Raw genomic sequence first — 14,958 nt, 5'->3', positions numbered from 1 at the left:
CATTTATTGGCATGCTATGCATTGCGGTGTTACACTATGCGTTATACCTTATACTTTACCCTGACAAAAGTTTCTGATTGCTTTGTTATGTGCTTAAGTTACATCTAACAGCAGTCTTATTGGGGATTTGCATGGAGTCGGCCATACCCGTAAGTTTTTGAATTACGACTCGAACAGGCTCTACGAGCCGTGAATCTACAAGTGCTTTAATGTCTTTGTTTGGGCCAGCAGACATATGCACGGCTACATTTAATTAAAACGCTTACCTCTGGAGTCAGTGAGTTCCATAATTGTCGACCCTGCGGCGTGGTCACGTGGCAGGGTTAAATCTAAGGCGGTTGGGATAAGCCCGGCTCCGCAAAGATGACCCAGGGATGTGTGGGTAACGAGAGAAAAAAGATTTAGAGGTGAGAAAGTCTATAAAACATTTACCACAATATTTCAAGACGTGTGTGAAAATGCTGAGAGTTAATATTGTGGTCATTCACTAAAAACTGGTTTCATTATATTTGTGAGGTTCATACTGTGCAGCTATACTGCATGACTATTTAGTAAATTATATAAACAATTATTTTATGCACAAATTACTACATTATGTTTCTCACCATAAAAGTAATTGTCCATAAAGGTACATACTGAGGTTGTTTAAAACAATAGCATGTTATGAGACTTTGTAGTGTCACCTGATGGTATAATGTAAAGAGGAAATATTACTGTGTAAGCTCTGTGTTGGTAATGCTCAGTATAGAAATTCAGTAATGTATGAGACATTTGCAGCCTAGATTGTCACTAAAGAATATTTTTTTTATGAAAAAAAAAATACTTAAATATTAATTTTTTTTGTGTCCACAGTAATCTCTTTCCATTGTATTATTTTATCCGTAACATTCCTGTATAAAAAACCCTATCATTGTAGCTTTCCTAATTGTTCGTTGGTTTACTTGATATGTACCAACACTTATTCGTTGGTTTACTTGATATGTACCAACACAGTGGGTGAATGTATCTTGAAAGCGATACCACATAAAAGGTTACATGTTACATTTAAATTTATATGTTCACTTTATAAAAAAAATTCATTTATGTGCTGTGGAATGAAAAAAACGAAGACACATTGAATATTTAAACACTAATATTTTAAAGGCATAAAATCTTGCACTTTCTTTCTTGTACATACTAATAACTACAATGTGTTTTAAAGATAACTGACATGCCAAAAGGTAAAATTATTTATTATGAACGTTCAGCAAAAATCTTTACACTTTTCTTTCCTTTAAATGACAGAAATAATTTTTCCATATGAATCACCCAAGTTTGGTAAGTTTTGAAGATAGACAATCTTGAAATATTAGGTTGTAAAAAATACTCTTTATTTCTCCAAAAAAAATTTTTATTTCACTTTCTTAGTTACTATCAATTAACTGGCAATGAAATAAAATTCTAAGTGAAATAAAAAAAACACTATTATAACAAAAATTCACAAAATAATTCATTTTCATTGAATGTCCAAAGAATTTAATCTACAAGAAAATGTTCTAATGTCTTCACATGCCAGCATTAAACAGAAAATAATTCTTCCTTTCTATGGAGTGTCCAAGAAGTTTAATGTTTCAGCTCATTTTCTAATTTCCTTACATACCTGCAACAAACAGAAACAATTACAAGTACTGAGAATGTAGAGAATAAGTCATATAAATGGCAATCTGGAGACAAAGTCCATAACAGAAACTGTAGAGCAATAAAGTAATACATAGTATTTAACAGAAACTATATAGCAGAAAAATAATATTCATGGCAACATGATACACACCAGATGGTCAACACATTTCATTTGGTAAGTATATGTATAATTTGATAATCTCAATAGTTTTGGTAGGCCTATCTTATTTAAATGTATACTGTTCTTCATGTATTCACAGCTTTCAATATTTTTTTTTGTTTTTAATATTTGTCAAACATTCAGTTACATAAAAAATTGTAAATATCGTATACCTACATCACAAAGAGTGTTTGGTGATTTAATGCAATGGCAAAATTAGCACCTACACACATTAATTAAAAAAAAAAAAAACTACTACTGCTTATAAATACAAGTGGTAACAATAGTTAACAGCACTTAGCTTTAAATGTTTCTCAGGTAGATGTATAGAATATAAACGTGTGGTGATTGTAGTAGTGACTGCATTTTGCGATACTGTATGCTGCAGAACTAAGTGAGATTAATGGCAGAACAGTAAATATTTTTTGTGTAAACTTAAGACAAGCAGCCAGAAAAGTAGGTGGTTTATTTTTATGATTTTATAAAATGTTATAGTAATTAAGTAGTAGTGTTTTGTGTTCATTGTAATTTTACAGTTTATCAGATTTTTTGCAAACAAGAAAATAAAAATTACAAAATACCTTTTGCTTCCTGAAATGCTTTGGAATCATTTTGTAAGACAGCACTGTGTTACATCAAATAGTCTACCAATAGTTTTATAGTTTTAACATTCATGATTGCGATATCGCAAGCGCCGCCATGTGCGAGTCCCTGCTGTGCTTGCAAAAAGCTTGCTTCAATAAAAACAAGGGCCTCATAATCAGATTTTGTCACATATGGAGTTATGTGTTTCTTGCTGCAAGTATTGCTCTCTTGGGTAATGACTGAAAAACATATCAGGAAGTAAAAAAAAAAAAGTTATAATTTTTACTCTTCTTACTTTTGTTGATTAAAACAAACTTAATAAAATCTTGTGCAGTTTTAAAAACGATAAACAACTTAAAGTACCTCAACATTCTCTTGGGAACAAGGGCGCCCATACCCGGGGGCAGGGGGGGGCCGTGGCCCCCCCCTAGCTTTCAGGGAAGGAAAAAAATATAGTGTAGTCAGGTGTTTTACTTTAAAGAAAATTATTTAAATTCGGTATTATGTAGAAGTGATTCAACACGAAGATATTATTGTATATCGTTTTTTACATGTCTATTTCATTTGTTATGTTAGTTCAAGCATTAGTTTCTGCTGCTGCGATATAAGGTGTTGTGTACAGGGAGAAAACGCTGTTCAAGCGCAACGCCCGTGGCGAGTCATTCCCCTTCGTATTCCTACCCAAGCTCGCGCGATAACACAACACAACAGATTTAGACCAGTCAGAGTTAGACGACGCGACAGTTGACATGTGCTTGTAGACGGCGAAATGTTTTGCTACTTTTTCGTCATAATAATGTGTATGTTCACAAATAACATCTCAAAACAGAGATTTTTCAATAGTCTTTAGGTCTACCTACAGTTTTATGCATCTGGTCTAGATTTAGTTTAGTGTATTCAGTCAGTATAAATAACTTAAGTGCAAATAAATAAGTGAAAAGTGTAAAGATAAAAACCATTGTTATTATGTAGTGTTTCTTAGTTTTCCTCATTCGTCACATCCGCTCAGAATATTCACAATTTTTAAGGTAAGCTAACACCTTTAAAGTTACTCAAATAAGAATTATTGTTCAGAAAAGTCTACAACGTAAAATTTATGTTGGAATTTTTAATTTAGAGGAAAACCACTTTTTCCCTTCAAAAGTGTTTAAAGGGATAAGGATTCCGCTACCTTCAGTAGACTCGAAAGCAATTTACACTGGAATCTCGATTTTACGTATGCTCACAGTCGCTTGGATTGCATTCGTAAAATCGTTATCTTCATAAAATTTCAAACACCCCACCCTGTGAAGATACATGTTATAATTTATTGAACGGAATATATATAATATTATATAGTAAAAACAATGACTGCTGTCTGCCCTCTGCCCTCCCCTTATTTTTTTTTTTAACATTCCACAACTTGCTTCATTGCACGAGTGATATAAAAGCGACATCACAGCGACTAAACACAGTTGCACCACGCATTGCATCATGTTAACTTTTGTGTGGTGACAGTAGGTTGTCCAACATGCCTTTCTTGGATATCTTTCCTTTTCGTAAGACGCGTGTTACTAAAATAAATTTATATTTGAGTTTGCAAACTTGTCCACTCCTTGCCAGAGACGACTGAACACAGACGAGACTATCCAGGGTCGGGTTGATGAGCTGGAAGAATTCCCTGCCTTGCATTTTTATGGACTTCACCTTATCATATTTATCAGTTAATCTTTAACAAATCAGCTTGAAAAATATTAATGAACGCACTTTTAGTAACATAATCGAGGAGAACAAGCACACAGTTCAGTGTACACCTGTACTGTTTCATAAAAGTGATCATAGGTAGGGACTGGAAAAATTCGCGGTTTCAATGACCACTAGGATAGACTAAACGATTCTCCTATGTACTCTGGCAACTATCACATGGTCATTGGCTACCGACTCGGGGAAACTGTTTACTGCGATTCTTATGATTCGATACTTCTTTTGTTGAGTGTTTGCCATTGGCTCAGAGTCCTTCAGGTAAATTGCGGTCCAATCACTGACGCAGCATTAAGCTAAACGAGTTTGGATTCCAGCCTGTCTCGAAAGGAATCCGCGAATTTTTACGGTCTTTAATCATAGGCTTATTTGGTGAAAAAAAACGCTGCTCTTTAACGACAGACATTCATTAAAAACACAGTACATTTTAGTGCGAGAAGCCCTTGAATTTGTGATAGCCATAGGGAATTATTTGTTTGTATAGTAAGTTAAAAAAAAGCTTAGTTGAAAATCCGCTCGTCACGTCTACTTGCTGCGTCACTTATACCATTTTTGAGCGTTTTTTACTGGGAAACCGATGCAGCGAAGGTAATTAATGCGAAAATTGTCAAGATAATGCCTAATGGCTTGGGTTGCTGGATATTAGCGGAAAGGAGAGGAAGTAGCTACTCAATATCGTTTCTTTCTCTCACGCTTCTCAAGGTTTCAAGCTCAGTTGCTATGTTCACGAGCTGGAAATGTTGGAATGGGTAAGGAATGTTGAGTATAGTTCATTTGCGGTAAAATAAATATTTTTACAGCCTTGGCATAATTTTTCAATCTAAGAAATTTCGAACTTTGCGACAAATAAAGTGTACCTAGTCCATTTTTTCTTTTCGATTTTGAGTTTGATGCCGCAATAACTTATACAATATTCACTAACGGTAAATGGCTGTTGTATTAGCTTTAAAATATGAATACGCTGTGCATTAAAAATTAATATCTTTATATGTTTTCATAGTGTTTTTTTAATTTTTTTAAAAATATATTTTGGTGTCAAATTTTCCGAATTTTAGATGGTTCCTGAAAAAAATGTATTCGTAAAATCGCGGCTTCGTTCAGTCCGGGCTCCGTAAAATCGAGGTTCTAATGTACTCTTAATTCTGAAGTTAAGTTCTGAACATGTTATTTAAGGGTTTATCAATGCCGTATTTACGCGCAGGCTATCTAGGCTGTAGCCTATGGCAGGGGCGTAGCCAGGGGGGGGTTTTAGGGGTTCGAACCCCCCCCTTAGCTCCAAATCTTTAATTAATTTCTTATTCATCACTCAAACAAATTTCATATTAAAATTAATAAAATTTTTACCATTACAATATTTAAATTTAAGTACCGAAAACTGCTAAAATAGCACTATTATACACCTTAAAATCCAAATTTTCCCGGGGGAGGACCCCCGGACCCCCCGCTTTAATACGGGGGGGGGGGGGGGGGGCCATGCTTCTTAACACCCCCCATACGCAAATCCTGGCTACGCCACTGGCCTATGGGCCCGCACCACAAATGGGGGCCCGCACCACACGACACGAAAAAAAAAAATTATACTGCGATGTGGATCTTCTTATATTCTTAAAATACGCGTCGACATAGTATGTCCAGTTGTTTTGTGTGGATTAATTGCGCCGAACTAAACTCTTCTGTGGAAAGCTGATATATGAGTTATGTCAGCATTTAGAAATTTTCGATTATTTTCATTGGTTTTGGTGTCACTTAATTCCTTAACATCTAAATACTGTTTGGTTAAATAGTCTAGTTTAATAATAAGCAATTATGATTCATATCGAAACATAGTAATATTCATTTAATTGTGAAACAATTTTTGACTGTAATTATAAGCGTAGTTCAGGTGTTACATTTAAAAACAACTGTTTTCTGACTGTGATAACATACTCAAATCGTTTCTCTCCCAAAGTTGAATCTTTTGATCAACACGTTTTAAACTTTATAATTATTTTAATTTAATTTGTACGCGACATTTATTTAGGGGTAAAGAGAGCAATTAGTTGAAGGACTGTATTCTTGATATCCGTGTACCCGAGACGCTTCAAAAGTATAAGGACTCTATTCCTGCATTTGTGTTTCTAAAAATTCATTTGTTTCAATAAAATAGTTAATATTTAATTAATAAAGTAGCCAATAAAGATTTTTTTATGGCGAATGAGTACTGTGGTCTATTATTTTAGTAACAGGACAAAAATTTTTAACAGGGTCAGAACTGGAACTATTTTATGGCTAGTAACAAGCCGCAGTTAAGTCTTCCAAAATATTAAAAATACTTCATACCCCTAAGTCTGGCCCCCCCCTACAAATTATCATATGGGCGCCCTTGCTTGGGAAATATTTTGATACATGTCAGGATGTGAAAAAAAGTTTTTCAGAATTTTTTTCTTTATTCATTTAAAAGCCGCAAAACAATACAATTACTCTGTGCATTTTATTTGCTGTTAGGAGAAAGGTGGGTAATAATCTTACATTGTGGCTTTTCCACAAACTAAAAAAAAATTAGACAAAAACTTTTTTTGACACTAGTCAATCATAGCCCTGAATTTATCCTGAAAACAGACTTTAAATTTCTACAGGTTAGCAAGTAATCAAAGTTTAAAGCTTACATTATAATACCTGTGCATTCACACATACCTGTACGTTCTTAAAGTACAAACACTGGAAAAAAAAACTTTTGGACGGAGGACATTCATATGCTTCTGTTACATCAGATATATATCTTGAGAAATAATAATGTAATGTAATATATCTTCAGTATGGTGTTCTATTATACTAGTACAGGTAGGGCTTGTTCTTAAGTATAGAATATGATACCACAGGTAAAATATATACTGTAGTAGGTATGTTCTAAATCTAGAATAAGCATGGCCATAGCATAAAATACGTTACCAGAAAGCTAGTTTAATACACAAACATATTGTGTGCAAAACAAGCATTAGAATACTCCCCAACTAAAACTCCCATATAATCATGCTAGTCACATAATAATGCATATATGGTAATGACATAAATGTGCCATGTTAATGTCGTCATTAATGTGATAATGATATTGTGATACATACTTGTCCCGAAAGTGAAATTGGTAAAAGTTCCGTATAACATATTCAAATTCATCCCTTGATCCAGAAGGCATGATCTTGTATACATTGTTCCTGTGGTACATTTTGCTTGATGTTTTGATTTGGTACATTGAAAGAACATGGGCATACTAACTTGTGTTATTACAATTTATATATGAATGTAAAACAGTTACAAAAGAAATTATTTCACAACACCTGAGATAATTTGTTTGTCTTGTGATGTTCTAGTATTTGTTATGTCCATACTCTTTCGACGTAACAAATTAAAACAGCAAGCATCTTGTACCACAAAACCAAGGGATCAATTTGGACACGTGATACGAAAAAAATTACGTCAACCTAGGCTAAACTTTAAAACCTGTAGAGAGAAAATATGAACTAAATGATGATACATATCTCTTAATTTACACGAAAATCTGAAAGTTAGTTAAAGTTCAGTATCTCATATCCAAGTTTTTCACTTGATCCCGAGGTACATGATGCTTGCTGTTTTAATTTAGTGCGTTGAAAGATCCTGAACATAACGAATACTTGTAATATAACAGTGAATAATAATCTTAAGATTATTACTAAATATGCACTTTCTTTCTATGAATTAAACACTTAACTCACAATTATTATTAATAAGTGTTTTTGATATCCACCAACATGGCCGTGCTGTTATGAAAATAAAAACAAAGTCACGAAGTTGGCCGAAGGTGAAGTCTTCGGGCATGTTCGGGTTGGTCCTCAACCCTTTGTGAAACGTAGGCTTCCCGTGTTTTGTTTGTGTTTAACGACACACGTGGTTTTAGGTTAACTATTCGATGGTGACGGCAATAACGTTATATAACTGACTATTCACGTATCTTGCAAATTTATACCCTTGAAGAAATATATTTATGAACGCATACAATATTTAAGGTACTCCATGTACGTTTTTTATATTCCAATTAGATATGTGTAAACGATTATCATAATTCACTGCACACCACAGCTGTCGCTACGATCGGCATACGTTTAAAAGATGTTTTGCGTTTAAATAGTACGGAAACCCTTAATAAATGTACGAATCCATAAAAAATATTGTTGTAAAAACAGTTTGAATTGATAGAAAACATTTTCACATGATTAGTAAACATTTGTAAATTTTTAAACAATTTCCCGAAAAATTCGGGAGTAATAAAATTCCCGCCCGGCATTTCGGGAAGCCTATTTTCCTGACTTTTTTCCCGAAGCGTCGGGATCCCGCACACCCCTAGTTTTCATCTGTTCACATTTCCGTATTCACCCAAAAATAATATGAGACTGAATATAATGCAACCCTAAACTTCTTGATGGTGAATTTATGAAAAATACCCCATCGAGAGGGAATCACAATCAAAACACATAGATATTAAAAATTATATAATTTAGTGAATTTGTACAATGTTCACTACAGCTTTTCTGTCACTTTTGTCAGTTTGTTTTGAAAAAAAAAAAAAGAACAATTAAAAAATCTCCAATAGTCCAAAATTATCGATAAAATATTTTCTTATATTTCATGCAGAGAAAATGTTTCGAATGTTTTTAACTCAATGTATCCAGCATTGAATAGCTTAATTTCATATTATGCCTACTGAGGTAGTTATGATTTTTTTGACCTTCAAACATTATTTTTTATCTCTTGCGCTCATATGGGACCGTTAAAAATTTGCTTAGGACTAAGGTTTAAGATAATACCAACATGGTTTAAAATAAATTTAAACAAGTTTGATAGTAAGGAAGATAATGGAATTTTTTAAAATTACAATCCCGGGTTTTTTCAACCCCTTGCAGTATTTTCATCTTATAAAAACATTGTTTCAGACCAAACTATTAGATCATTTATAAGATTTATAATTTTTTTTTAGTTTAACTAATAACATTAAGGGACTTAAAGGCTAATATCATTAAGGGACTTAAAGGTATATGGATTTGATAATGTACTTACTAAGGAAGTTATTAATTTTTTTTGTCCTTCACCTCTGTTATTTTCCACCTCTTGTGGTAATGGTTGGTCATATAAAAAATTATTTCACATGAAATTTGTAGGTAATATTTGAAGGTTTCACAATAAATAACAGATTTAATACCGTTCATGGTACAGAAATTATGATTTTTTTAAAATCCTACCCCTGTTTTTTTGCAGAAATGATTGGTCGTACAAAAATTATTTTATGTAAAATTTGTGGATAATACTTTAAAGGTTTACAATAAATAAAAATTAGTGTACGGTACAGAAATGAAGAATTTTTTAAAATTTTAACCTTGTTTTATTCAACCCTTTGCTGCAATGGTTCATCTTATCAAAAATTGTTTCAAAAATTGTTTTAGATAAAAATTATAAGATTTACAATCAATTTAAAAAGATTCAATAGTGTTCTATTTAGGGAGTTATGAATTTTTTTGTCCTCCAACCATTGTTTTTCCACCTCTTGCAGTTATGTTTGGTCATATCATATGAAAACTATATTCAGACGAAAGTTTTTGGTTTTACTCCTACGAGTTATAATACGTGCAAACGGAAGCGATATTCATCATATTTTGGGAGTTATAGCGATTTTCTGTTTTTCAACAAACCTTCCCCATTTCTACCCTTTTGGTTGGATTTTGCCCTCAACAAACTCAATCAAGATTATCCATTACTGTATTTTATGTACCAGTTTGTGATTTGTGCAAAATTACGGCAATTTATTACAATTTTCCGGCAGTTGCACCTTGGTAACTGCTAAGATAGATAGTCTTTCTTCAAAATCTATCTAAAAGATTTTTAATGTTGTAGTTCAAAAGTCATCTGTCAGAAAGCTAAGATTGCTGTGATGTATACTACACCAGGGAATCTTTATTGGTAATCGTGCAATTTTTTTATGAAAAATAATTGTGACTAAGACGTACCATCAAAGAATCTTGACTTGATGATAATAATGGTTAAAAATAAAACTAGCTATTAACTTAAAAACTCTTTATTTGCAACTCAAAACTCTACAGCAATCAAAATGTTTACTATTTTAAATTTTATGTTTATTTTAATAAAATAAAATTTTAGTGTGATTTCTGCTTTTGCAAATTAGATGCTAAATATCTTATATTGGGTTCGTTATTCGTTACTTTTAGCAATCAAGTATGTAGATTCTTTAATTATTGGCGTGCTCGAATTGTCGCATGTCTACTGGGTGGATGGACGAGCTAGCCTTGGCTACCAGCTACAGTGAAGAGAAGTATAAGGAAGTGGAAGGAACCCAGTGACAAACTCCATTTGAACTCTCCCCCCCCCCCCCCCCCCCCCCCTGCTTTACAAGCCATTCCAAAGTGATATCTCATCTGTCATGCTGCTGACACTTTATCCTTTCAGGTGATTTTGGAGGGGATGGGGGAAGTAGTAAACAAGAGTGGATTAAAGTGGTATACGTAGCGTATAGGTGATACAGTTTACAGGCAGAACTTGTATTTAGTCAAATAAGCGGAGGTTCAGGGGGCAGTAATTACCAGCTGTTTAAAGTGGTGTACGTGATGCAGTTATGATGCAGAGCGTGTAGTGTTTCAACTAAGCTTTTCCCATCGCTGTTAATTCACGTTCTTGCAGTGGCAAGATAGATACAAGTTTGCGATTATTATGCGATCCTCACTTTTAGTTTCAGCAGTTTTGGTAAAAATCATAACATTATTTTTGGGTGGATACCATTGTATCGTATATTAATTTTTCTGTGGTATTCCTGCTCAAACTGTATTGACATTCTATAATCCGGCCTGGCTGTGGTTCCGAAAATGCCTGATTAAAGATCCTTTCCTGTATTAGAGATCATGGTCACCTAGGTACAGACTGTCATAACAGGTTGCAGAATTGTTAAGACGGGCGATTCTGATTGGTCTGTGACTTGTGCAGCGCGTGTGACGGATTGTTGCTGACGAGGTTGTGTCTGCGATTGCTGCAGGAAATGCGAGGCAGCATCTACAGTCTGTTCATATCGTTCGCCGAGAACCACTGCAGACTGCTGTTGGACACGGTACTCATAGAAGGGGAGGCCAAGAGCAACGTCCTGCAGTTGGTACACCTGATCCTGGACTGCAGCAACAGTCCAGGGGCCTATCCCACGGAGGAGAACACCAGCCAGCTGGCCTTCGGATATTGGTACATCTTGCAGGTATCCAACGCGTTTATTTTCTTTAAAGCTGCTTTTATTGGTACCTAGGGCCAGTGTCATAAATTTAACCATTTACATGTTACAACTCGTAGATTTCAAGGGAGATTTTTAAATTCATTTGATGTTTTTTTTTTAAAAAAATCTTTCGCCTTTAAAATTTTGAACAGCTTGATTGTTTTCAAGGGGTAGGAAAATTTCATGGACTGCAAAATATAGTAAAATTCAAACCATTTTTCTTTAAACGCGAAATAAACAATAAAGAAGAATAAATCAGGTTATTTTAGGTTTCATAAAAAATATATATATATTTTTAAATATCCAAGAATAGCTAACATTTTTCCATCTTGTTGTTTATTTGATAATATTGTTTTTAGGCAGCTGTCATTTTCAGGAATATTATTATAACCCAGACATGACTACATGTATCTGCATTCAGGGACATAGGTTAATTTAGATAGGGAACTTTATTTTAATGTTAACTGATAATGACTGGAATGTATTATCAAATGTGCTTTTAAATCTTATTATGCTATTATAATATAACTATAGTTCAGATATCATGAAAAATCACTAACCATTTTTTATATTTTGTATAAAAAATGTAATGCGTTACAGTATACAGTATTAACATTATAAGATGATCATCGTCTCTAAAGAAAATATTTACCATTACGTATTAAAGTTAATCACAACAAAAATTTTAATGTTTTTCATGTAAAATGTAAATTAGGAAGTAATGGATACAGAAAATATGTCCAGTTAAACTTGAAATGCTTACATTGATCTTTAGAAAACTGTTACTTTTTATCATTAACAAGAATGTATCTACTATATTTTGGAAGAGTTTTTTCATTTACAACATGCAATTTAATAAAAAAATTTTATAGGTTAGAATGAAACTTGTGTCGTAATTTTAATGATTTAAACCACACTTGTTTTTAAGCCGTTACAAATTTTAAATCCATTTATAATATCTGGCAAATTAAAATTACTGTTGGTCCCTGTATTAAACTGAAAATTTATTAAAAGGGTAAAATTGTGTGTATTAATAGTTAAGGTGCTAAATATTTTAAGCATATTATGTGGGACATATCCTTAAGTTGGGTTTTCTTAAAAGGGTATTACTGTACTTTTAATTTCTGGAATTGATTTTTAAATTGTAATTACTGGTAATGAGTAATGAAAGACTTTGTAATGGGCCTACATCATCATATGGCACAAATGTTTTCATAAATAACCACAATGTAATATTACACTATATGGACACAAACAGTTGAGACAGTGAATATTTTAAAATACTCCTCAAATACCTGGATCAACGTCTAGATACAATAGACAATGCACAAGAATTTCCAATGCAGTAGGGGATATTTTCTCATCTGCAAAATAGTGAATTTTTTTAGGCACACATTTCAAGCATATGTTCCTCATTCATATTCAATAGAATGATTTTTGGCACAACTATTTGGAACATAGGCATACAATCTATGGCAAAATTAAACACCACTACTACTACTACTACTACTACTACTACTACTACTACTACTACTACTACTACTACTACTACTACTACTACTACTACTACTACTACTACTACTACTACTACTACTACTACTACTACTACTACTACTACTACTACTACTACTACTACTACTACTACTACTACTACTACTACTACTACTACTACTACTACTACTACTACTACTACTACTACTACTACTACTAATACTACTACTACTTCTACTACTGATAATAATAATAATAATAATAATAATGATGATGATGATGATGATGATGATGAAAAGGTTAATTTCCATTTCAAAGTGCCTGTTGTGAGGCTAACAGAAAAAAGAAAGTGTCTCAGAATCTAATATCACTTGAACTGGAAAACATCAATCTAGAATCAGGCAGGTAAGAATCAAAAAGTGACCATTATAACGTGCACATCTCAAGATGTGAACATATCTGTAGACTCGTAATACCTGATTCCATGACACTAAACATCTCAAGATGAGTCCTGACAAGTGACTATTAGCACAGCCTGTAGAATCAAGAGAAAATTGTCTGTAGAATCATTGTTGTTCTACACATTTTGTATTGTGTCTCTTGTTATCAGATTGTTGTATTTAGTGTGGATGTAATTTGCAGGATGATATAATAGGCTCGGAGCCAGAGCAGCACACTCAGTACCTGTCCTTGTTCGCGCCGGTGTACTGCAGACTGGCTGAGGTTCTCCTGCACAAGTCCGTGCTACCAGACAATGACGATGCGTGGACGTGCGAAGAGAAGGAAGCGTTTCGCTGCTACAGGCAGGATGCGGCAGACACGATGGTGAGAGGGAGAGATGCTGTGATAACATACTCTCCATTCTCCGCCAACTTTGTTTTGATTATAACTAGTATAAAACGGAATAGCAGTGCTTGGGGTTCTTTGAAAGATTCTTGGAATAGGGAAGATTAATTTATTTACCACAATATGTTCGACGTATGCCATTGCTGGTTTATGCAGGATATCATAGAAAAACCCATAGGAATGGATTACACATTAGAATGCATGTCATAAACAAACGGAAAACAAGCCATTATTAGCTAGAGCTGGGCCGATCAGGGACTTTGCAGATTGCTTTCTGCAGATCTGGCCAATAACTGATACTGATCATCCTTTAAACAGAAAATAAACAGTGAAGCACCTTGAAGCATGTTGTATTTTTGCCTTCATACTTTTTTAGGAAATAACGTGAGCAATGCAAACCAATATTGTAACATATTTAGTGGGTAATAGTGATAAGATAAACAAAATTGGAACAAATTTGAAAAGTTTTAAGTTAAATTATCTCTTAGATATGTGGTTTGTCGTTATTGACACACAAACAAACACCACAATGATAATTTAATTTGAATCCAAGATATTTCAATAAATAAAAAATTTCCTGAAAATTTATTGAATTAATAATAATAAAAAAAATACAGTAGAACCCTGTTATAATGTTCCTGCATATAATGTTTTCCTGCTTATAATGTCATATTTTTTAAGTCCCAATATTTCCCCCATAAGGACAATGTATTTATTTCCTGCATATAACGTTCATAAATAGTGTAATTTCCTGCTTATAATGTTTGCTTTCTAACATTCAATAAATGGGGAAAAAATGTTTTAAAACCAAATTATTCCAACACTTACTATAAAAAGTTTCCTTTATGTATGTTTTTATGTTTACAATCACTGCCATACAATACATGAAGTTTGTTAAAATACAATTTTATGCAATATACTGAAGGTACACAATCTTCATAGTTACGTGTCAGTTGGCACCCTTAGTCAACTCTTCTCTTCCTTGCCATTTCAGTGGGTACTACATGAAAAGATTATAGGGACTACATAGTCGGTTGCGGCCGAATGGAAGTCTTGCAGTGTCTCGTCGACTCGCCGATAATCGCAAAATGGTCCGTCTGCAGTCGCGACGCGAAGTGACTCGCGAAGAACCGCGTCTCGTAATTAAAAGTAACTGTTCCAGGGTTCCCAACGATAGGGAAAACAGGGAAAATTCAGGGAA

General features: G+C 33.6%; 1 protein-coding gene across 3 annotated transcripts in view; it reads left to right on the top strand.

Moving 5' to 3' along the window:
• The window catches only part of LOC134533164 (importin-13), an 87,501-nt gene that overhangs the window by 19,413 nt on the left and 53,130 nt on the right, over nucleotides 1-14,958 (top strand). For all 3 annotated transcript variants that reach the window (XM_063370525.1, XM_063370526.1, XM_063370524.1), the window contains exons 8-9: nucleotides 11,196-11,405; nucleotides 13,554-13,736. In XM_063370525.1, coding sequence (XP_063226595.1) covers nucleotides 11,196-11,405; nucleotides 13,554-13,736 — 393 coding nt within the window. The remainder of the gene's footprint in view (nucleotides 1-11,195; nucleotides 11,406-13,553; nucleotides 13,737-14,958) is intronic.

Source organism: Bacillus rossius, chromosome 6 (assembly GCF_032445375.1).
Source record: "Bacillus rossius redtenbacheri isolate Brsri chromosome 6, Brsri_v3, whole genome shotgun sequence".
In the NCBI taxonomy this organism is placed as follows: Eukaryota; Metazoa; Arthropoda; class Insecta; order Phasmatodea; family Bacillidae; genus Bacillus; species Bacillus rossius.
The sequence above is the reverse complement of the archived record's forward strand: the minus strand, read 5'-3'. Positions and strand labels throughout refer to the sequence as shown.